This window comes from Ascaphus truei, chromosome 17, assembly GCF_040206685.1.
Source record: "Ascaphus truei isolate aAscTru1 chromosome 17, aAscTru1.hap1, whole genome shotgun sequence".
Classification (NCBI taxonomy): domain Eukaryota; kingdom Metazoa; phylum Chordata; class Amphibia; order Anura; family Ascaphidae; genus Ascaphus; species Ascaphus truei.
In genome coordinates this window covers 26807564-26833360 of record NC_134499.1, presented here as the reverse complement: position 1 = coordinate 26833360, position 25797 = coordinate 26807564, and the positions used below count along the sequence as shown (strand labels likewise).

General features: G+C 45.8%; 1 protein-coding gene across 2 annotated transcripts in view; it reads right to left on the bottom strand.

Moving 5' to 3' along the window:
• The window catches only part of LOC142468172 (coiled-coil domain-containing protein 3-like), a 28417-nt gene that overhangs the window by 1529 nt on the left and 1091 nt on the right, over positions 1-25797 (bottom strand). The window contains exons 1-3 of one of the 2 annotated variants that reach the window (XM_075574389.1): positions 21431-21920; positions 18248-19140; positions 1225-1399 (exon numbers count right to left, since the gene is read on the bottom strand). In XM_075574389.1, the coding sequence (XP_075430504.1) occupies positions 1225-1399; positions 18248-18603 (531 nt within the window). In that variant the 5' untranslated portion in view covers positions 18604-19140; positions 21431-21920. Of the gene's footprint in view, positions 1-1224; positions 1400-18247; positions 19141-21430; positions 21921-25797 lie in introns of those variants that run through there. The other variant, XM_075574388.1, reaches the window with a different exon arrangement.

The window sequence follows — 25797 nt, the reverse complement described above, 5'->3', positions numbered from 1 at the left end:
CTCAATAGAATTGAGAGCAGGACTCGCGTCGAGCGATAAGGCACGCCCCCCGGCGGTTCAGCCAATGAGGGCGAACCTGCCGGGTGACGTCATGGCCGCGCCCCCCCCCCAGTCTCTTCCTGCAGCTCCCTGCAGACCAGGTAATCGGCTGCACGCGCCGCCAATCTCGCGGGCGCGCGTTGCAGCTGAGTTACCGGGGCCTTAGCCTAAGATTTTCTACATAGGCGCCGGTATATTGTGTTGTTTTGTGTATTTAGGTAGTGATCTGTATCGATCATAGCTACCAGGCAGCCAAGTCCTTAATACATAAGGTTTTTGTAATTAATTTCAGTTTAAGTTCTCTGAATATATTTAAGCATTAGCGCTTGCATCACATTTTTCTTTGTATCCATTGATATGTTACAAGCTTTCCAACCTCTCAGGGTCCTTCATCGTGTATGGCAGAAATACAGAAATAAAATATTATTTACAGTGTTTGTAAGAGGGATCTCTGGTTACAATGGATGCTGAGAGGACGTGGAAATTAGGATAAGGAAGAAACACCTCGTTTGAAAATTCGCAGTAGAGACATAAAAGGCTTTTCCCTATTGAAATGCAAAAGCGGCGTAGACAGTCAGGGGACATACGTGGGGGAGTGGGACAGTACAGAGTATGTGTATAAATATCTATATATAAACCCACTATAACTATTTTAATGTCTGATTATCTATATAAAGAATGTGACCAGGGAATAGTGCATATAGTGCTTAAAAGCTGTGCGAACAGCGAGCATTATCTTATAAGGGTTCCATGTAAAAAATGGATTTCAGGCAAAAGGTGACACGGTGTGCTCATTTGCATGTAATTTCCCAGAATCCCTTCTGCGGCGGAAGCACTGTATGCTTGGTGATAATGGTGAAAGGCAGGGTTGCAGACCTGTCTAAGACATGTGTGTGTGTTCACAAGTGATCTTTTAATTTGCTACAGTATATGCTAAACGGTGGAGGTTTGTGTGTGTGTCCAATTCATCTTTCTAATTCCCTCTTACCCCGACTGCAGTTAGTTCTGTAACTATAGGTGTAATCCTTTTCACTTATATTGCCATTGCAATGCATTAGTACATCTGCTAAAAGAATTTATATTACAACAACTGCAGGGAAGAGAGGTGTATTTAATACATGCGTTGCTGGCCCTTTGGGCTGTGAAGAGGTTAACTGCTCAAGCATTCCCTTTCTTCCCTCTCACCCTGTGATCCTCTTGCGCTTCCCAGTCGGGTGTGTAGATTTGTGGATCGATACCAGGTGTACAGTTAGAAAACTGGAAGAGGCTTGCAAACATTCGGTGGTTTTCAGGGGTGTCGGGAAAGAAAGGATCCTGGAAATTAACTCCGTGCGGCAGGAGGTTGTAATTCTCATCCATCCTGCAGGAAGACATGAGCCCGTTAGAAGCAGGTAAGAAAAACTGTCTTAATGTTCGACATCCCACTATCGGCCAACATGAAAACCTTCTATTTGGAGTCATGTGAGGGTTGCCAGGTGTCCAGTATTGAGCCGGACTGTCCTGTGTTTGGACACTCTGTCCAGTAAAAAATAGAGGTAATACTGGACATGTATGTGTATACCGGTATTACCTCTCTGGACATAGTGACCTTACCGGCTTGGGAGGTCGTGGGATTTCGAGCAGGGAGAGAGCAGGACTGTTGCTAGGAGTCTTGGCAGCTTTCTCCATCCTGATTGGCTGCATTACCCATCAGCAGCCAATAAGAAGGAGGTTTCAGGAGCCTGGGGGTGGGGCCAAGGAGAGGAGGAAACAGCATGAATTGGTGTGTGGTGGTGTTGAGCGCCATTGTGCCCAGTATTTTTGGAGAAGCCACCTGACCACCCTAGTCATGTCTACTGAAAGGACCGATGCCTCTCTGGATAAAGATATCAGGAGCAGTACATTTCTAAAGAAATGGAAATTGGTCATTTTGAAAGTACCCTGGGAAATTCTGCATTCTCAAACCATTTGACTACACAAAAGAGTTTGCAGAGGCCATACTGAGACATGAGTGATAGGGACTCCCAGTCTGTATACATGATCTATATCTTGTTTATGTCCGTGCTATTCCAATACATGATCGGTGTGATAATTCATCATTATCTGGTTTAGTTAGATTGAGGTTGTTTTTGTTTTCTCTTCATCTGTTATGTCATTCTCTTAGGATCATACAAACCGGAAAATAACTGCTTGCTGAGGATTAAAGCATGAGTATTAAACTAAAACATGTACCAACCATAAGAGGATAAGACTCTCGGATATAGGAGGCTATGCTATAAAATGCAATGAAGGTTAACACTGCTATTATGATGTAATCTGCCACTATGTGTGTACGGTATATCCTGTACTATGTCTCTCATCCAAGCATATGGTATTTTCTTTGGATGCACCAAATATATATATATATATATTTTTTAAAAGAAGCAGGTAAGAAGGTGCAAGAAAGCAGAATCATTCACCCGAGTAACATCCTGTGCATGGTTTAGATGTGATGTTGGGGGGGGGGGGGGGGGGAAGGGGGGGAGGGGAAGGAGGGGGGTGCTCACTTTGGTCCCCTTCCTTGCAAAAATAATCAAGCTTATCCAGAGGTATCAACCACCAATGACTGAAATCAGTGAGATCTGGGTGTCCTTTCCCCCCCACCCCCAAAAACTTCTATCAGTCAGTTTCCACTGAAGTCTATGAGACACTGATGCTAAAAATCAGGGAGACTGACTCCCGGGCAGGGACACTCTGGGAGAGTTGACATATCTGACAATTAACTGCAAGTCTATGTAACCCTTCTTTATTTTACCTCAGATTATATGGCCTAACGCTGAGGTGGGAGCCGGAGTCCTATGGGTTACTGTTTAATTCTTATAGTGTGTGGTACAAGTTGTGTGAGACTCTAATGACTAGACACAACACAGTGGTAATGAATTATAACAAGCTTTATATACTCATATAGCTATAATTTGTGGTGTTGCATATCTCATATGAATCAGTAAGGTGACTCTTAATCTCAGAATCACTCCATACACATATATACTTAAACAAACTATACCAACAGTGCGAACACTGCGCCAACAAATAATAACTTATCTCTGTCTGGCCTCCCAATCAGGGGTACTGGCCTGTAGATCCTGGTGTGCTAGCACAATCGTTGGAGCTCATAAACTGTGTGTGTTGCAGGCCTGGTGCTTCACAAAGATCAAACAGCGATGGCAATATAACTGCATCTTATATCTTTGTGGGTTAGCTCACCCACTCCAACCTGGTGTAATTCCTGCACTGCTGGGCTCCCTAATCTCTCTCTGTAGTATCCTCTGTCTGCCTGCTTCTTCCCTCTGCACTGTCAGGTCCTGATCTCTGCTGGGCCCTGCTGCATGCACTGGTCCTTTGGGGTAACGCTCTCTCTGCAATTCCCTCACTCTTAGAGGTCCTGCATGGACTCTCTGTGCAGGATGGGCCTGCACACCCTCACTCCCTCAGCTCCCTTTCCAACTGTCACCAGCTGTCATTCCATTGGCTAAGCACAGTCATATGGTCCAGTGGAATGTAATTCTTAAAGGGGGCATGTTCTGTGCTGATAGCAGACACCGGGGGTTACATCTACAATGTGAAAATGAATGATCCAGTCCAGGTTTTGAATACCCTTTTGTGATGAGTACCATTGATACAATACAGTAAGATCTGAAGATAGACTAGCGTGGATCCTTTTCAGCCCTGATGACCTGAAGTTAGCTGGCAGGTATCATGAGATACAGCCAATATAACACACCTCCTGGCAGCAGAGTTGCTAAACCAGGTCTGTTAAATTGTAACCCTGTAATTCTGTGCTCTCCCAGCTCTTGAGTGATAGACTGTCTGCTCATTCCACCTTTTAGATTTTGTCTGGCACGAAAATCTGATTTAAGAAAAAATACATAAATAAAACCATGCAGAGACACAGTGGCTTTTGTGCAATAACGTAAAATGTAATATGTTTTCCATATCCACCTGTAAGTCATAAGCAGTCCTGGAGGGAGCAGACTTCCTGTCATTGAACTCTCGCAACAACAACAACCCAACGCTGATGGGAAACAGAAATTAAGTAATATGGTTGAAGAACATCTCAGAAGGGGAAGGCAGGCTTAGGCCAAGCACCCCTTGTACTGTACTATGGACTATGGTGGTGCTTTATAAATAACAACAACCTTTCTCACTGACTGCCCCACATCTCTGGAATGCCCTTCCACTCAATGCCCAACTAGCACCCTCTCTATTCACCTTTAAGACACACTTGCTTAAAGAAGCATATGAGTAGCACCGTGGCTAATACTATACACATGCTACATAAAGCTTCGCCCCCTGCAGACGCACTTACCAGAACCCCCTCCTACTGTCTCTGTACGTTCTACCTACCAATTAGTTTGTAAGCTCCTCGGAGCAGGGATACCTCTTCCTAAATGTTACTTTTATGCCTGAAGCACTTATTCCCGTGACCTGTTATTTATATTATTTGTTATTTATATGACTGTCACGTATTACTGCTGTGAAGCGCTATGTACATTAATGGCGCTATATTAATAAAGACATACATACATACATACATACAACTAGGACTGAAATGAAAACAATCAGGAATATAGAACCTGATATAGCACCAACTCTTTGGTTTACTTTGGAACTGTAAAAAGTTGAAAACGCTATTTCAAAATACTTCTCTGCTTTGTCTCTCAGCAAAAGTACCACTGGGTTCAGATCCCTTGAGTCCTAGAGTGGACCGCTCCTTTCATTGTCAAAGGATCACAGTGCCGCAACTCTTTAAGGAACGTCAACCACAGTAGACATGTCAGCTCTCGGGTTTCCAGTCGGTCTCACTGATTTTCTAACGTAAACAGCCTCACAGACTTCAGAAAACGTCAGTGCGTTTCCCATTAAAATACCATGTTTTTGGGTCGAGAACCATCAACCCAAACACCCTCACCTATCTCTGCTCCCTCCATTCGTGCCTGCAGCACATCCTTATAGATGACACACACTGTTTGATGTCTCTTTCTGCATCCGAAACTCTCCCCTCCCCAGCCCCTCTCTCCTTCCCAGCTTGTCTCTCCTCTCGGGCTCTGGGGGTTTTGAGTTTTTCATGCCCAGTGGGCACCTCATTGGGATTAGTGGCTGTACATCTGGATGGCCTCCTGCTATGTGCACCTCCCAGCACTGATTAACAGGATTATGCTGCATTCCACTGGGATTTATGAGCACTTTATGCCGTTAGGTTGTTTTAACTTTGATCCTAAGTATTGATTTAAAATTAAGACGAATGCTGTCAGCTGAATTTGGCCTTTGCTCTTCAGAATATGTGTATATTCTCACTTCCCGTGACATCTTTTTCTTGACTCCTGATATATCTTCCCCTTTTCCTTTCGCTGCAGCTAATGGGTTAAAGGTACATACAATGTGAGCCAACCCTCCAAAGTCCGAATTACATTTTCTAGAAACTATCCTTTGTTCGCTTCCATCAGTCTCGTTATTTTCAATACACTGATATTCTTAAAATTTTTATTATATATACAAAACAAAAGTTGGGAATGGACCAGTTCAATGCGAGAATACCCCCGCAGCACATTGGGAGTTATTTATTAAAGTATCCTAGCCGATATATTAAAGACAGAACTCTGTTAGGAAACATGTACAGTATATAGATCTATATTATTGGTCTCCCCTGCAGGGGATGATCGCTGTGTACTTCAGGCTGTTGCATAAATCCAGTGAGTGCACCTATTTTTTTCTTCTATAGATACACATACCACCTCCGTCATCGTCATCATCATCATCACCTTCAGTCCTTATCAATCCACTGTAGGGTGAAGGCCTCCTCAATGATCTGACATAAAGGCAGGAGTGTGACTCAATGGACTTGTGAAAAAGGTATAAAGGTTTATTCGGTGACCGGCGTCCGATTGCGGGCCGTTCACAAGATACAGTGGTGTATGAAACCCAGTGTATCGTGTATCGCGAGTGGACCGTGCCATCGAACACTGAATAAACCTTTACACCTTTTTCACAAGTTCATGGGGTGCCGCTCCTTCCTTTATATCTGATTGTTGGGGGTTTCCACCTCCCCGTAGGACTGCTGTGGCTGAGCACCAGCGGCAAGAATGTAATTCACGTGAGTGCATCACCCTGTGAACTCCTCAATCATCTTCCAGAGACTGCGGTTGCAAACCTCTCTTCTCCATGTTTGTCCAACACATTTTCATCTTCCCATCTCCCTTTTGGTTGTTGTCATGGTCTTTTGATATCCCTTGGAATCCAGTAGAGTGCCATCTTTGTCCTACGATGGTTATTTCTTCTTGCGGTATGTTTGGCCCGCCGCCATTTTAATTTCTTCATCCGTATGATTATGTCACTGACTTTTGTTTTGCTTTCAAATCTATTCATTATTTTTCCTCGTGTCTCTTCCTGGGTAATGTCCAGCATACATCTCTAGTCTCTATACTTATTTGAGTTTTCTGAAGCATCTGAATTATCTTCACGTTTAGGTCCCAAGTGTTACATCCATACGTGAGGACGGGCAGAATACACTGGTCCGCACAGTGGAAGGTTCTCTTGAAATGTTGTCTTTGTCTTCCAAATGCCTCTGTCCCACCTTCATTCTCCTATTGATTTCATTTGAAAGGTTTCTCATGCTTTGATTCTTGTCAAACTTGGATTTGGTCCACTGTGTTATATCCATGCAAAATCCAGCTTGTTCTCTAGGGAGGGTAAAGACCATGGTCTTTTGCCGCCTCTTAGTACGTAAGAATTTTGTAAGAGATTGGAAGGAGACTGATTCATTTGTAGTTCTTGAGGTCATTTTTGTCTCTTTATTTATGGAGATGGAATATATACACAGTGGCAAGAAAACGTTTGTGAACCCCTTAGGATTTTCACATATCTCAAACCTAGCATGTTATTGGATCTTAAGCTAAGGCCTAATGGGTAAAGATCACCTGATCAAACAAATGACACAAAAACATGATACTTTTTCAACATTTATCTACCAATCATTCATCATTCAATATCCATGTGTGAAAAAGTACAGTATGTGAAGCTTTAGATTCGGTACATGGTGGCGCCCTTGTAATGAGTTCAACTAACCTTTTCCTGTAACTGCTGGTCAGTCTCTCACACCGGTTTTGAGACTTTTTTGCCCATTTCTGCTTCAGCTCAGTGACATTTGAGGCCTTCCTGCATGGATAGCTCGGTTCAGGTCCTGCCACAACATTTCAATGGGGTTTAGGTCCTGACTTTGACTATGCCATTCTACTGTCGGCGCCGGAATCCAACTTTCACCCCGACTAGTGGGGGAGAGCTGGAGGAGGGACCGGCCGTGGAGCCTTCCCTACCTCCAGCTCCCCTCTCCGGTCGGAAGTTGGATCTCAGCACCAACTGGAGGAGGGAGCGCGGGGGCCCCGGACCGGCAGAGAGGTGGATGTTGGGGGGGAGAGGAGTGTGTGTGTGTTCGCTCTTAACTTCTCAGCAACGGGCCGCCTCCTGCAGCGCAGGCCATGGAAACGCGGCGTCCCGTGATGTGTTGCCACGGTAACGTGACGTTACATGACGCCGTGATGCCGTGGCAACGCCATATCACATGACACTACGACGTCATGACGCCTCGGCGCTGCCGGTGGAGGGTTTATGGTCTAGGTAATTCCTCCCCTTTTACTTTTTTTTACAGGGGGGGCCCCGCTGCCAGCGTGTGTCCGTTTTAAACACACACACACAACCTGTGAAATCCCCTACATATGTTTACTTATCTTGTGTCTGAAATCAGCGCAGGGGGATATGAAGTCAGGAAGGGGGAGGAGGAGAGATGAGAATGCAGCCCCATGTGACCTGTACAGAGCTCCATTACAGACAGAAAAACATTGGACTGAAAGCTATACGTTAAACCTGGAAATTAGCTCTGATTACCGCTGGCTTGTGGCTGCACATGTTCCAGATGGCAGCGCTGTACTTTTGCAATCCCCATTAACCTCTCACATGGTTAGGTTAGACTTTGCAGCACTTCAGTAGGCTGTTTACAACGTCAGCACTGAAGGTGCATCCTGTGTACCTTTCCCACCCCGCGTACCTTTCCCATCCCGCGTACCTTTCCCATCCCGCGTACCTTTCCCATCCCGTGTACCTTTCCAACCCCATATACTTTTCCCACCCCGTATACTTTTCCCATCCCGTGCACCTTTCCCACACCCCGCGTACCTTTCCCACACCCCGCGTACCTTTCCCACACCCCGCGTACCTTTCCCACACCCCGCGTACCTGTCCCACACCCCGCGTACCTTTCCCACACCCCGCGTACCTTTCCCACACCCCGTGTACCTTTCCACACCCCGTGTACCTTTCCCACCCCGTGTACCTTTCCCACCCCGTGTACCTTTGCCACCACGTGTACCTTTCCCACCCCGTGTACCTTTCCCACCCCGTGCACCTTTCCCACACCCCGCGTACCTTTCCCACACCCCGCGTACCTTTCCCACACCCCGCGTACCTTTCCCACACCCCGCGTACCTTTCCCACACCCCGCGTACCTTTCCCACACCCCGCGTACCTTTCCCACACCCCGCGTACCTTTCCCACACCTCGCGTACCTTTCCCACACCCCGCGTACCTTTCCCACACCCCGCGTACCTTTCCCACACCCCGCGTACCTTTCCCACACCCCGCGTACCTTTCCCACACCCCGCGTACCTTTCCCACACCCCGCGTACCTTTCCCACACCCCGCGTACCTTTCCCACACCCCGCGTACCTTTCCCACACCCCGCGTACCTTTCCCACACCCCGCGTACCTTTCCCACACCCCGCGTACCTTTCCCACACCCCGCGCACCTTTCCCACACCCCGCGTACCTTTCCCACACCCCGCGTACCTTTCCCACACCCCGCGTACCTTTCCCACATCCCGTGTACCTTTCCCACATCCCGTGTACCTTTCCCACACCCCGCGTACCTTTCCCACATCCCGCGTACCTTTCCCACATCCCGTGTACCTTTCCCACATCCCGTGTACCTTTCCCACATCCCGTGTACCTTTCACACACCCCGCGTACCTTTCCCATCCCGTGCACCTTTCCCACACCCCGCGCACCTTTCCCACACCCCGCGTACCTTTCCCACACCCCGCGTACCTTTCCCACACCCCGCGTACCTTTCCCACACCCCGCGTACCTTTCCCACACCCCGCGTACCTTTCCCACACCCCGCGCACCTTTCCCACACCCCGCGTACCTTTCCCACACCCCGCGTACCTTTCCCACACCCCGCGCACCTTTCCCACACCCTGCGTACCTTTCCCACACCCTGCGTACCTTTCCCACCCTGCGTACCTTTCCCACCCCGCGTACCTTTCCCACCCCGCGTACCTTTCCCACACCCCGCGCACCTTTCCCACACCCCGCGCACCTTTCCCACACCCCGCGTACCTTTCCCACACCCCGCGTACCTTTCCCACACCCCGCGTACCTTTCCCACACCCCGCGTACCTTTCCCACACCCTGCGTACCTTTCCCACACCCTGCGTACCTTTCCCACACCCTGCGTACCTTTCCCACACCCTGCGTACCTTTCCCACACCCTGCGTACCTTTCCCACACCCTGCGTACCTTTCCCACACCCTGCGTACCTTTCCCACACCCTGCGTACCTTTCCCACACCCTGCGTACCTTTCCCACACCCTGCGTACCTTTCCCACATCCCGCGTACCTTTCCCACATCCCGTGTACCTTTCCCACACCCCGCGTAACTTTCCCACACCCCGCGTAACTTTCCCACACCCCGCGTAACTTTCCCACACCCCGCGCACCTTTCCCACACCCCGCGTAACTTTCCCACACCCCGCGTAACTTTCCCACACCCCGCGCACCTTTCCCACACCCCGCGCAACTTTCCCACACCCCGCGTAACTTTCCCACACCCCGCGTAACTTTCCCACACCCCGCGCACCTTTCCCACACCCCGCGCAACTTTCCCACACCCCGCGTAACTTTCCCACACCCCGCGTAACTTTCCCACACCCCGCGTAACTTTCCCACACCCCGCGTACCTTTCCCACACCCCGCGTACCTTTCCCACCCCGCGCACGTAAAGCTTTCTGCCTGGTGTGTGAGGCCAGGGAAGCGTTACTCGCTGTGAAGCGGTGGTTGAAACTTTTAGTGCTGTCCTGTTTCACTTTATACCAGGGGTAGCCAACTCCAGTCCTCAAAGTCCATTAACGTCATTTTAAGGATATCCCTGCTTCAGCACAGTTGGCTCAATCAGCGGCTGTCAACAACTTACTGCATATTGCTGACAGTGGCCGCAGCGCTGTACATGGATTTTTATAGATCTTACAGTCTGTTTTTGGTACACAAATAGACAGACAGAGCCCCTAATGATAGCACTCTATTCCGATGTGATATGGTGATTCTTTAAAATAACTTTATTAATTGACAATAACGTTAAAATATTGGGGTCTAAAACAATGATTAAATATACCAAGTGTTACTGTCTCTAATGGATAAGTGTGTCCAGAAGAGTGTACATTGTTGGATTAATGTCCAGTGTTTGGATAGTTCACTGGCCCTAGTATTCCTCGTATAGAGTGAACAGACTAGAGTACTTATTGATTGTCAGCAGTTTGGGCCACACATGTAGTGCCCCAGTATTGAAATACTAGTTAGTGCTCTTTAGAGTGAGACCTATGCTATGCTGCTACGATGTTGCAGCTGAAAGCATATTAAAGATGTTGTATAGAACAGATCTGGTCAAAGTGCACCTATTAATGTATTACTGTCACCTCCCTGTACACTTGGAGGTGGGTGTGTGGTGCTTAATACATATACATCCCAAGTGTGTTGTGCTTGAGGTGTACTGAATACTAGTATATAGGATAATATACTGGTTTGTATAGTGGCACTGCTGTAACTCTGATGTAGATAGATACCAAGTTAATAGCTGAGTACTGTTCCTTTTGGGGTATGTATGTTGGTCAATTGAAAGACCTGTCCCCATTTGGTACAGTGCTCTTCATGTGTGGTAGTATTCTGGCACTCCAGAGGTTAATTGCTGGTTAGGTTGCCGTTTTGCTAAATGTATATTATACCCTATGAGCTTGACGCTGTGTCAGGGAAATAGCATTCAGGCTGTCTTAGATAGCTAAATAATACAGTGTGTCGCCAGATATATTGTTGCCTTTAGTGGTATGTGACTGTTAGATCCATTGGGACCCTAATAGTCCTGTACTGTGCACTGGTGGAGCCACGCTGACTCTCTCAGTTACTCTGAGTCAGTGTATGTGAACTCGGGCTCCTCCGCGTGCACGTGGTCACGTGCTTGCCGACGCGCGCGTTTCGCGAGTGCTTTTTCAAGGCTGAATAGTCAGTCATAAGTTTCAGTCTGTTTTGGGTGCCTGAGGCACAGGGAGATAAAGTGACTTGCCCAAGGTCACAAGGAGCTGACACCTGGATTTGAACCAAGCTCCCCTGCTTCACACTGAGTGTCGTTGTTATCAGAGTCAGTGTCTTTACTCACTGTCGCTCCTTAACATTTATATATGTGTATATATACATATATATGTGCCAACAATGTACGCAGCGCTTTGAAAAAGAGACAATACAATACGAGGAATTATAAGTGCAACAAGCACAACATCACAAAATAGGAAATGAAATCCCTGCCCCGGAGAGCTTACACTCTACATCTTTGTTTGGATTCTGTCAAGTCTACATATGTCCTGCATCTGCTCTGTCACTAAGGGGTAACAGGTCATCGCTTCGTTAAGCAGCCCTGCCACGGGATTTGGGTTAGTGTACTCCCTGCCTGCCTTCCAGCTGCTGCACATGTGGATATGTCGCTGTTTTCACATGCTTCAGGGAGAAAGAAAGCGCCGAGCCTTAGGCAGAGCGCCGCATGACCGCATGGCCGCAAGGCCCAGGCGCACCCCACCCTCACCTTTTCCTTCTGCTCCCTCCCCCGCTTTTGTTCACCGGCGACACCTTGGGGGGCAGCTGGAGGAGTTAAAGGCCGGCAGTGAGGGGCGGGGAGATCATGCCGCGCCCCTCTCTGTGTTTTCCCTTCCGCCCCTTTTGGTTAAATTCTGTTTTGTGTGAGATATACTTGTACTGAATATGTTTACATTTGAGGGGTCTGCTGGCGTTATGTTGCTGGTTGGGGGGGGGGGTATGTGCAGGGTAACCCTGCAGACGGGTCACAGTTACGGTAATGCCTGGTGCTGGCGTGGTTGCCGAGTGGGATCAGCTGAGCGGCTGGGACTTGGGACGGTCCTGGCTAGCGGGCCATGATTTAAGCATCCTTGCCCTTACCTGCGGGGGGAGCGCTCTGGCAGAATTAGCACCTCCCCTTTTGCTGTATATCAAAGCCGCAGCCATTGTATCCCCAGACCTTTGTGTGTGTTGGGATGTTGGGGGAGCAACATCGCAGGCTCTGAGGTCAAGGCTCAGTCAAAGTCCTTATCTTACAGGCACATAAACCCTGTCCCAATTCCAGTGCTATCTTTTTTTTTTTATGACCTTGGCACATTGCTTCATCTCTGTGTGTTTCATTTAGCCACCAAAATTAGATTGTAAGCTCTACGGGGAAGGGACAGGTGTCTGCAAAATCCAATATATAGCTATGCAAAACCTGCAGTGCTTTGTAACAGCGTTGTTATTAAAATGTCAATTGTGGAGACAGGTTACAAGAACACGTTTCCACCAGCATGGCTAATATGATTGAAGAGCCAATTACAGGTTCTGTAAAAGGTAACATACATGGCACCCGCTGTGCGTTATTTTTAGGTGTGTAGTTTATATCTTAGCATACAAAGCTGTATCTGACAGCAGGTAGGGAGGGGTGTTTTTTAGTATCTATTTGGGAAGGTGGGAAGGTTATTTGTATTTGGGGGTGTTTTTTTATTTTTATTTGGGGGGGGGAGGGAGGGAATGAGTGTGAGCAGGGGGGAGTGAGGGCGCAGCACTGAGTGAGAGTGGGGTAATTGATGGAGGGGGGAGAGTGAGAGGAGAGAGGGAGTGTAAGAGAGAGGGGGGTAAGAGTGACAGAGGGGAGAGAAATACATGGGAAGAGGGAGGGGAAATGGAGGAGGGGGCCCGTAAGGTGTAAATTGGGGGCTTGACAGACCACCGAAAGGAGGGTGGGAGGGGGGAGGGGGAGTGTGTTACCGCTAGTCCTGTACCCCAGAAAACCTGCCTGCGACCCTGCAGGTATGAGCAAACCATGCAGCCTATCCTATTTTTGTTTTCAACACGCATCCCAGTGTTCTTCTCATTTCAATACAGTAAGCTGCTACTGTACCTGCCCCACTATTGATAGGCACATGTCTGGTAGACGAAGACTTTATTGGACATACCTCATTAAAATTCTACTTCCAGCTTTTATTAGCTCATGCTGGAGGTTATGAGGAAGAACCCCCCAAACCCCCCCCCCCCCCACCCAGCTTTAATAAGAAGTCTCCCTGTGGAGACCGTGTGTGCTTTGTGAAGGCAGAGCTGTCAGCGTGCATCAGGCTGCTGTCTGGAGACCAAATGTTCCCCTGTGTGAAGGTTCGTGGAGGTCCTGCACATGTCTATTTGAAAAAGATCTTCATCCCTCGTTGAGTGCGTATCGTTTTTCAGGATGCTTCCAACTATTACCTTCAATGCCCTTCTCCTGGCGCGAACATCCGAATGGAATATAATGTAAAACAGAGACAAAAATGCCACTGCTTTGCGCTCATTAAACACCCTTTGCTGCCAGAAGGGCCTGCCAGGCATTGGGCTTAAAAGAGCTTTGTCATGTGTAGCTAATGACTTGATAATGCCTGGGTAACGGGTGATTGAGTTATAAAACGTTGGCTTGGGTAATCCCTGATGTAGAAGGTGTGGGGCAGAGAGTAAGAGGTTCAAGGAGAAGGGAGTATGAGGAGGAGGAAGAGGGGTGCATGGCGGATTCTGATTTTACAGCTAGCAATGGAGACCAGGAAAGTGTCTGATACTTAAAGGTAAAGCTCAGCTGGGATCGGTTAATCAATCTGCTGCAGGGAGCAGGGTCGTCTTAACAGCATTATAGGCCCCCGGCAAAGCAGTGCACTGCGCCCTGCCTACACAACCACTCACAGGAGTAAAAATGTAATCCGTTAATTGCCTCCTGCGAATCCGTTACAATATTCTGCTTCCGTAACATTGCAAGCAATAAAAACGGCGACATTTCTCTCGCGAATGCAGACACGCCAACGCTCCGCTGCAAGTCGTAATTTTTCTCCTACCGAGTTAGCGGGAGATTTGAATGTTGCGGCGGGTGATCGGAATATTCGTGTTAAATTCTGGTCTGTGCATAGATTAGCGTGGGGCCCCTAAGCTCGTGGGGCCCCCGGCAACTGCCCAGCGTGCCCATGCGTTAAGACGGCACTGGCAGGGAGTGCAAACCGAGAGCGAGGACTAGACTTACTACTTCCCACACACACGGCAAATACAGGCATAGCCCTCCACACATATATATGCATGTGTGGTGTGGTTTTGCCAAAATATATATTTTCAACCCTTTTCTTGCTGGAGGGGGTGGAAACCTTAACACATTGCAGGCAGTGAAAGTGATAAGTGAACCTCAAAGGCCAAAAATGAAGAACATTGCACCCTCACGGGTATTCCTAACGCTAATGGCTTCACGTGTAATGAGAAGCAGACACCTGTGGTTTGGAGAAATTGCTTGTAATGCAATACTGCACCCCTCACTAGTACGGGCGATGAGACGGTATTGAGTACGACAGGGTGAGTTAACATGCAGGGTTTCCATGAGGCAACACGAAGGCACAAGTTATATCCATGTGTGGTCTGGTAGTAACTGGTGGTTATCTCAATGAATGCTTGTAATGGGACTGTAAGAGATGTGTGCAGAGGTATGCAATGGAGACTGTTTTTAAGGTTAAATTAAAATAAGGCTTTATTGCGCCTGTTCATTTAAACACTGCAAACACAAACATAAAAGAAAAACCTACTCCACTTTGTAGAAATCACTACACATTTGACTCCGTCCCTCTCTAACTGGATGGGTAGCTAAGCTAGTTACCACCCCCAAACATATATACATATAGATATACAACAGTCCAAGAAGAACGTCTCTAATCTGTTTGTTGTAGCTGTAGGGGAAGGCCTCTCTGCTCTCCTGGGTCAGCACCCTTGTGTGCTATGGCAATGTCTGTGTCCAGGTATAGAGGTCTGGTCCCCTTGTCTTGCTATCAGCATACAGTCCTTCTGCAGCTCAAGACATCTGTTCCTCTGGTCAGCCCTAGTTATGGGCTAAGGAAATCTTCTTCCTGGTTCTTAGAATAGGCTTTTTCTAACACATAATCAGCCAGGTGGAGTCTGGTTGATTGCCTGTGCAATTAACCAGCACACTGCTGGATTTGGAGACAGTTTTTCTCAACAGTGATAAGTCCCTGTTACAGGGACTTTAAAAGTGAGGAGAAGAATGGAGTGTGAGATGCGAGATTTGATAGGAAGCCAGGAGAAGGATTTCAGTGGGGGAGGCGCTGAGATAGATTTAAATCAAGTCTCATAACGTGACGTTACCTAAAACAGGAACGGACATTATGTTTCCCGGATATACCATGGAATCCTCAAAGATAATTATATGCAAAAACATCTCCTAAGCATAGGCGTAACGTCACGTTATTGTAGCATAACATAGCATTATCTTCCCATCACGTGACGTTACTCCCAACCAGAGTAGGTAAACAGCTCCCACCGGAGGGATAAACAGCTTTGTCAAAGCCCTAAGGGTGAAACGCGTTAGAGCTGCGGGGGGGGGGGGGTCTGTTCCCCCTCTTTTATCCATCTTTTCTATGATTAAATAAAGGATTTTTTCACTCAGCACAGTCCAGCCTTTACATTGTTTGCGCAGCAGTGCCCGCTGTTTCCCCCTCCGGTGGGAGCTGTTTACCTACTCTACTATACAGCTAGAAGCCCGCCACTCCGGATGGATTCAAGATTTCAGTAAGTTATTCAACTACAACATCGGAGCTTCCCCAGGTGATTTAGTTTTTATTTTGGTGCGGTACTTTATGTATGGGGTCCCGGGGTTGGTTGAAGAACATCCCCCGGTCAACCCTTCTTCGTCATCGCCAGACCACTTCCCAACTAGGGGTTTCTACTTCATTATTTAAACTCTATTATACAATGCTTCTGAATCCTTAATATCCGGATGTTTTTTGCAAATATACGAACAGCTTATACTTGATTGGATTGTATGCTCTGCAGCACCTGTCTATTGGGGGGACCGTGTACCTCAATGTTCCTCTACAGTGCTCCCAACCAGACCCTGAAAATCGGGCTTTTGCTGAAGTAGAAAGAAGATTGAAATACGCAATGCTATTTTAATTATGCTTAACTGTGTCGTTACAGCAGGGGTGGGCAACTCGAGTCCTCAGGGGCCACCAACAGGTCAGGTTTTCAGGATATCCCTGCTTCAGCACAGGGGGCTCCATCAGTGCCCTGATTGAGCCCCCTGTGCTGAAGCACGGATATCCTGAACACCTGACCTGTTGGTGGCCCTTGAAGACTTGAGTTGCCCACCCCTACGTTACACCCACCCGGACAGTGCACAAGCCCTATTTCCGTGTCTGTATAGGAGTACCGCCCCGTTTAGATATCATTTCAACAGCTCGACGTTACGTCCCTGTGTTAACTTTCGTGGACATGCAATGTTGCGATACAGCCTCATTTGCATGTACTTTGCGTGTCATCAACGTCCGATATCGTTAACACTACGTTCTTGACGAGAGAAAACATGGCTTCAAGGTATGCTATTGTTGTTTGAAGATACACCGCTAGGCTACGTCTATAGTAGAACGGGCAAGCTTCCGCGCTCCTCCGTGACCCGGCGTCGAGCTGGAAATACAAACTTGTTTGCATTGCGAAGCGCCGCTCTCCCTGTAGCGCATGTGCACGCGCACATGCATTGGCGTCCTAGTGTTTGTTTCGGCTCGAGCTACGTAGCTCGCGCTGTACCCGTGCACTCTGGACGCAGCCTTAGTGTAGCGATGCTGGGCGCTCCGGAATTAAAGGGGTTAATGGCCCAAAGGAAGTCAAATGTTTCCATAAACTGCCCTCTAACAGACCACTCTCTTCTAAAATACAGTAGTTAAAGTCTTAGGCTAATTTTCTAAAGCCTGGGGCAGAGATACACAAGCCTGTCTCACTAATGAGTACCAGAAACCGTATGATCTCGATGAGTGATGGGATACAGGAAAGGCAGACGCTCAGGGTGAGCTGCCGCTAACAAGAGCAGGAACAATGGTACGGTAATCACACTCCCATTTGTCGCCAGACAAGAAAATAATCAGAGCACAATGTCAGCTGTCTGTGAAACAGCTGAGCAGTTCATTAAACCGGATTCTTAATAGCAGCGCCATTACTTTTCCTACTTATCCAAGCCATGAGGAGGGTCCCTCTGCTGGATCGGTATTAATATTGTTCATTTATTTGGAGTCACGGGAGTTTTTGTTGTTGTTGCAGTGTTAATATTTACAACGCTTGGTGATAAAGTCGCAATGTTGCAAATTCAGCTCCATGTCATGATAAGATCCTGACTGATAACAGTGCTTTCTAGGCTGCAATAGTCCTGGAGATGTATGAACAATAGAGACTGGAAAAAAACAGGACTGGGCTACACTATGGCATGGAGATGGATTGTTGGTTGCTTCTCCCATGGAACCCAATGCTAGATTCTTTGCTTTTTCTACTCACTGACCCAATGAGTAGAAACAATATAGCAAAGTACTGTATGGTTTCTATCATGTGTACACCTTCCATCTCACTCTTCAGAGTATAAGATGTTCTGTTTTTAAATTGTATTTGCTTTTATGTTTTAAGGTATCCTGAGATCGATGACAACCCTTGTCTTCGAGGATTATGCAATCCAATTTCAAAAGAAGTGCTACTGCCTTTTCTTATGTGACCTACAGTATGACCAGTGTCTGCCCTTAGAAAATTAGACCCACACTATTTGACCCGCGCTAGAGACTGTAGTCTACATTCATGAAGCCCCTAAGCCAACCAAGCCATTCTGTTGGCTGCATATATACACTTAAGATGCGTTACTGACCCCCTCAGCACTAAAAGTCATACATAACTTACTAAAGGACTTAATTAGCTTAGACATCTTAAGACCTTTTCACTAATGGATGTGCTCATTTACCACTAAAGACAAGTAGATGTTAAGACAAACGAAGATGCATTAGCCAAGGTCAACCATTACCTTAAGAAGAAGTAATAAGAGTTGTTCTCCAGCACGGTATACGAGTGGCAGGGGAAGTAACCCAGTCCTGTCACATTGAGCCTGGACCCAGCTGGTACCTCCAGCATACTTCCCCAGGCCTGGTCACACAGCAGCTCAATCTCAGCAGAGTAGAAGAGGTCTGAGTCATACTGCCAGGGCAGGTAGTTATAGACACTGTAGGTGTCCTTGTGAAGGGCCAGAACCTTGGCCAACACAACCGTCTCCACCAGTTCAGCTCTACAGGCTTCTGTCTGTGGTCTCCAGTCGTGGGGCAGCTGGCACCCTCTTAGCAGTCCAACCAAGCTAGCCAGCAAGAGGAAGAAGAAGCCTTGCATCTTACGGGGGCAATCAACCAATACCAAATAAACACCAGTGTGCTCTTCTGGATGATGCTGAGTAGCTCTAGACTCCAGTGCTAGAAAAAGCTTTCTAGAGACTCAAAAAAGATTGTGAAAGCCAAAGAGTAACCAAGCTCCAGAGATTCAAGGATGACTTCAGACGTCAAAATAGATGCCAATAAAAATAAAACACAGACAGAGGAAACTCCCAAGATAAGAGGAAGTCTTCCAATGACAGACCTTGTAGAGAAGGTAAAGATTCCTCCAGCTCAGTAAGAAAGTTTTTTTGGCTTTGTTGAAATCGCCTTATTAAAATAATGGAAAAAAAAAAAAAGAGAAGAAACCCCCACAGCTTAAAAATAAAAAATCCACTTTTTTTTGACAAGAGTTTCCTTTTTTCCCAAAAGAAATGTGTGCCAAGATCTTCTGCTGCGGGGTCAGTCACTGGTTTCTTTGTATTGTTGTGTATGGCAGACTGGTTTCTTTGCCTCTTCTCTCCATCACGCTGAACACAAGGACTGTGCAGCTCCCAGCCTGCATGGGAAGAGAAGATGCTTGTGGTTAACATTGCAGTCCTGGGTAAGGGCTGTGTGATGGGGCTCTAGTTATGGGTAAAGCCTGCCGCTCATTAGAGCCCAATGAACGACTGCGAATTCCTGAGTAAACACAAAGGATCAGTTTTCAGAGTCTAATGTGTGTAAGTTGTGCCGGCTCAGAGATGAGTGTGTGTACATTAGGTCTGTGGGAGCTTTCTCCCCTCTGTTTTCTTACATCCAACTCTCAACGCACCACAGATTAATCCCAATTAATTGCATTGTCTAGTCCACTTATTACTTAGGTTTTTCCTTTGCAACCCGTGAAAAAACTCTGCATCCAGACTTAACATTTATAAAATAAAACTAATTGTACTGTGTGGTGGTTTACTATGTATAGCTGTCTGTGGGTCGGTTTACTGGCTATGCATCTTAAGCCAGGCTGTGCTGAAAAGCTGTGCAATGCAGCAAGCATAAGCTTATAGGGGTCCATGTCAAAAAGGATTTGAAGCAAAAGGTTGCACTGTGTGCACATTTGCATGTAACTTCCCAGAATCACTTGGCAGCACTTTATGCTGGGTGATAATGGTGAAAGGCGCAGTTGCAGACCTGTCTAATGACATGCAAATGAGCACACAGTAATATTTCCATTTGCTATATTCTTTACGGTGGAGGGGTTTTTTTTTGTCACTTTTTTTTTACCCACCATAACTTAACTAATATATATATATATATATATATATATATATATATATATATATATATATATATATATATATATATATATATATATATATATATATATATATATATATATATAGCTGTATGCTCATCTGCATGTCTTAGGCAGGTCTGCAACCCCGCCTTTCCCCATTATCACCCAGCATACAGCACTTCCACTGCAGCAAAGGATTCTGGGAAATGACATGCAAATGAGCACACAGTGTCACTTTTTGCCTCAATAACCATTTTTAACATGGTTCCCTATATATATATATATATATATATATATATATATATATATATATATATATATATATATATATATATATATATATATATATATATATTTTTTTTTGTGTGCGCCCTGCTCCTGATTATATATATTATTATTTTTAAAGCCTCACTTCATCATGTTTCATTTCACTAAATCATTTTAGAATCTAAGCAAGTTCAGAGCTGGAACACCCACCCCCTTCCCCTCTATGAAACGTACACATTTTTCTGCAAAAAAAAAAAAAAAGAACTGGTTTCAAATGTTTCGCTGGAAGCTGCTGCCGGGGTTTTAGACAGTGTGCACTTTTACAGTGTGAGACAAGCGCTTACATGGAACCTGCTAATGCAAACCATAACTCTGAGGGGAGAGCCAGTGGGAAACGCTTGTTTCCTTGGTCTTGGCAAGAAGGCTCCCCGAAGGCAGGAATCTGGGCAGGCAACATGGAATCATTCCTTTTTCCTTTGAAGGAGCAATCCAACTCGTTTTTTTTCCTTCTTTTTTTAACATAGGGTGGAAGCAGGGGGTCTCTGGAGCTGAACCCTGTTATTTTCAGCGGAGGGAGCCCCCTGCTTCCCAAGATGTAGAGCTCCAAAAGGGGGTATCGGTATCTCTGCATAATTTGAAGCTCACGCGTCACGCGGGCCAATAGGGAGCCGAACCTGATGACATCGCGGCTTCCTATTGGCCCTCAGGGCGGGGGAGCTTAGAAACGCCACCATTACTTGAACCCTGCTAGCTGAACCAAGCAGCTACTGGCACCCCCTATGGAGGGAAGTATCTCCGGAAGTAAGGGGGTCCCCAGAACGGAAATGAATGGGATTCAGCTCCGGAGACTTGCTGCTTCAATCCTATGTTAAAAATAAAATAAAAAAACACCCCAGAAAATCGCGGACTTAAATTGCCGCTTTAAAACCCTTTTGTCGCCAGTCGAGATGGGTGAACTTTCAGAAATTCAGTTTGCAGGATTTTATTTCCCCCCGAAAAAAATCAAGAAGTTCGATTGAATTGTTAAACCGGAAATTCCCAACTGTTTTTCACCTGTTTTAAGTTTCAGTAATTTGTCGAAAGATTGGAAATGCAAAAACACGTTGAACTTTGGGGAAATGTGCCCATCTCCAGCTCCCAGAGGGGCAAGCTGAGCAGTATATGAACGGAGGAAGTCCCTCTGAAGACTAAAGGGAACTAATGGCAGTGGCATGTTCATTAGGTTAAATGTGGATTAATGACACAGTTTTTAACAAAAACATTACAAATACATATACATATCTATATATATATATATATATATAAATACCCGTGTGGAAGTTGCAGAGACGTGAAGAAACGCGTTGGGCGATTTTGGGACCCGGTGTTCCTTGAAACTTTCAAGCTTCACTCCCGAGACTTTCTCTTGGATCCATATCTAATAGCTGCGTGTGCAGCTTGCCATTTGACCAGCCGAGCAGAGCCGGACGATCGTCCATGAGTGAGAGACACAGAGCACGGATGTCCCTGGGGGGGTCACAACCTAAGCTCCTCCTGCCGGTTATTTCACACGTTCGATTGCGCGAGACATTGCACCTAGATGTACTTGATGAGGCTCTCACATAGGACATGGGACTCGAGAGGATTTTGCTGGGAACTAGTGGCAGCACACCACTGGATGGGAGGCAAGGTCATGTCAATTGATCAGTGTCAACAGTGCAGAGATTGCAATAGCTCCGTTAGACCCACAAGAAAACAGGAGGTTGATCCGCGTTCTTGACGGGTTAACAGACTGGGTAACACCCTCTTGCATTTTCCTCCAAGTAACTTCCTCACTACTTGTGGAAAGTATTCCCAGCACTTGGCCTCACAATATCTGCACTTCATTTTTCATGCAGTGCATTCAAGTGTGTGTTATACACATTATTAAGTTTTTTATATAAGAAATCATTTGAGTGTACCTTATCTGTTATTAACTACACCCTTTGAATACATTATTGGTAAACTTGTTGGAGCATGCACTTTTTTTCTTCCTGTTTTGCAATTTCATTTGTTTGGAACTTTGTTCCCTTGAACGCTGCTACGTTTCCACAACATTATCCTATTTAGTTGGAATATATTACACCATCCTACCCTACCTGTCTTTCTAACTATCGACCTGTCTCCCTCCTGCCTCTAAACTCCTTGAATGCCTTGTATTCTCTCGCCTGCTCCATTTTCTCACACCTATTCTTTCCTAGACCCTCTACAATCTGGCTTCCGCACTGCTCACTCCACTGAAACAGCCCTCACTAAAATAATGAATGAACTCCATGCTGGCAAAGGCAGAGGTCATTATACTCTGCTCATATTACTCGACCTCTCTGCAGCATTTGATACCATGGACAACCCTCTCCTCCTTCACATCCTCCATACTCTTGGTATTCGGAACAAAGCTCTATCCTCGATCTCCTCTTACCTCTCCCGTCGTACTTCCAGTGTCTCTTCTGCTAACACCTCCTCCTCCTCTATCGATGTCTCTGTGGGGGTACCCCAGGGCTCTGTCCTGGGACCTCTCCTCTTTTCTCTGTACACACTCTTTCTAGGTGACCTAATCACATATCTTGGGTTCAAATATCACCTCTGTGCTGATGACACACAAATTTACTTTTCGACCCCTGACCTTACACCTGCTGTACAGACTAAAGTTTCTGAATGTCTCTCTGCGATATCAGCCTGGATGGCCCTCCGCCGACTTAAACTCAACATGTCAACAACAGAGCTTCTCATACTTCCTCCCAAACCTGGCCCCACTACCTCCTTCCATATTACTGTTGGAAGTTCTGTCATACACCCATTAGCGCAAGCATGTGGCCTAGGGGTCACACTCAACTCCTCTCTCACATTCTCCTCTCACATTCAAATCGTATCTAAAATATGTTGCTTTTTCCTCCGCAATATAACAAAGATACGCCCTTTCCTCTGTTGCTCGACTGCTAAAACTCTGACACAGGCCCTGATTCTCTCCTGTCTCGATTACTGTAACCTCCGGCTGTCCGGCCTTCCTGCCTCTCACCTGTCTCCCCTACAGTCTATCCTAATCACTGCTGCCAGAATCACTCTACTCTTTCCTAAATCTGTATCAGCTTCTCCCCTGCTGAAATCCCTCTCCTGGCTTCCCATCAAATCCTGCATCTCACACTCCATTGTCCTCCTAACTTTTAAAGCTTTACACTCTTTTGCCCCGCCTTACATCTCAGCCCTAATTTCTAGCTATGCACCATCCCGACTCTTGCGTTCCGCCCAGGATGTTTTCTCTCTACCCCCTTTGTATCTAAAGCCCTCTCCCGCCTTAAACCCTTCTCACTGACTGCCCCACACCTCTGGAATGTCCTTTCCCTCAAAACCCGACTAGCACCATCTCTATCCACCTTTAAGACCCACCTTAAAACACACTTGCTTAACGAAGCATATGAGTAGCTCTGTGGCTAATACTATACACCTGATATATAACGCTTGGCCTCTTGCAGACACACTTACCAGAACACCCTCCTACTGTCTCTGTACGTCCTTCCTACCTAGAAATTAGATTCTAAGCTCTTTGGAGCAGGGACCCCTCTTCCGAAATTTTACTTTTATGTCTGATGTAATTATTCCCATGATCTGTTATTTGTATTATTTGTTATTTATATGATTGTCATGTGTATTACAGCTGTGAAGCGCTGTGTACATTAATGGCGCTATATAATTAAAGACAAAGGAAAGGGCTCTTTACAGTAAGGGCAGTTAAAATGTGGAATTCATTACCCATGGAGACTGTGATTGCAGATACAATAGATTTGTTCAAAAAAGGTTGGACATCTTTTTAGATGGGAATGGTATACAGGGATATACCAGAAAAGTATACATGGGAAAGATGTTGATCCATTGATTAATCCGATTTGCCAATTCTTGGAGTCAGGAAGGAATTTATTTTTCCCCTTATGAGATATCATTGGATGATATGACACTGGGGTTTTTTGTTTGCCTTCCTCTGGATCAATAAGTAAGTATAGATAAAGGATAAAGTATCTGTTGTCTAAATTTAGCATAGGTTGAACTTGATGGACCTATGTCTTTTTTCAACCTCATCTACTATGTAACTATGTAACATACATACATACATACATATGCATATTGATTGTACGGGGGACCTATCACATTTTACTAACTAATTCAGTTGCACTATTTGTTTTAGATTTGCTGTTTTAGTTTATCAAGCCATCACGTGTTGCTTTTTTTTACTTAATTGCTATTTAAGTTATAGCTCACCCCACCTTTCACTTTATCTTTGTTCATATTCTATCAATTACACATGTCACATCAATCAAGTGAGCATTACAGCGCTAATATATATATATATATTTATATGTGTGTGTTCAATGCTTTCAGATGATTTGTAGGGTTTTTACAACCTTAACCCAGGGATGCTCAGCTCCAATTCTCAAGATCCCCCAACAGGTCAGGTTTAATGGATATCCCAGCTTCAGCACAGGTGGCTCAAAGACTGAGCCACTGATTGGGCCACCTGTGCTGAAGCAAGGACTGATTGAGCCAACTGTGCTAAACCTGGGATATCCTGAAACCTGACCTGTTTGGTGATAAAATTGTTCGTTAAACTTTCTATTTGCAGGCAGGTACATTTCCCCAATCCCAGTTTATTCTGTGATTGTAATTAGCCAATCATTAGCTAAATGGTCCATTGTGCTCGATAATTAGTATTAGATCAGATTAGGATTACAATTAAACATTCATCTTTTTTACATAAAGCAAATGTGCAAAACGCTTACTTTGAAGACCCCCTCTGAAAGTTAGCCTGACGCAATGTGAAGCGATAGGAGAATGATTTTTTGTTTTTGTTGAATTATATATATATCTCCCTTGCTCTGGATTTCAAATAGAAAGCTGCAAAAATCTCTCACCTCTGTCTTTCCAAAGTCAAACCCAGAAACCACTGGAACACATCATTCTATCCTTGTGCAGAACCAACCCAGATATAGCTCCCCCTACTGCAGAGATATCAATGGTATACAGTACATCTCCCAAAAAAACACCATTACCTCATCTTGCATCATCACCAGAGATATCAGCAACACATACAGACCTCCTTCCAAAGAGACACCAAGAGTACGTACCTCTCACACCTCAGACAGAAGGGGATATGCCTCTTTAAAAACAAAACAAAAGTACACTTCAAGACAACTCATCCCCAACATTATTGTTCCTTTATGCTTTTCCTAAGATACTCTCCAGCCTCCTATGGTTTTATAGAGGAGTGTGTCAGAATGTTGTTACTTGCACGTCTCTTATATTACAGATATCAGCGTTAGGAAACAGAACTGATGCAGCCGGACAAACACTACTTCTCACTTTCTGTGTAACCCAGCTCATACGCCTGAAGAAGCGTCACCTGGGGACCAAAACGTTGTGTTATATAAAGCAATAAATACTTTAGAAATGCAACACACACACACACTTTGCCTATGCCAAACTAGGAGTACTTTATAGGAACAAATCCTCCTTTAAGCCTGCTGGTCAGAAAGCGTGTCGCACAGCAGATGCTAATGCCAATTATAGACTATGGGGACATAGTATACGGCTCGGCACCTCAAACCCACCTTAGCAAACGTGACACCCTCTACAATTCAATATGCTGTTTTGTTCTCCAATGCAACTACA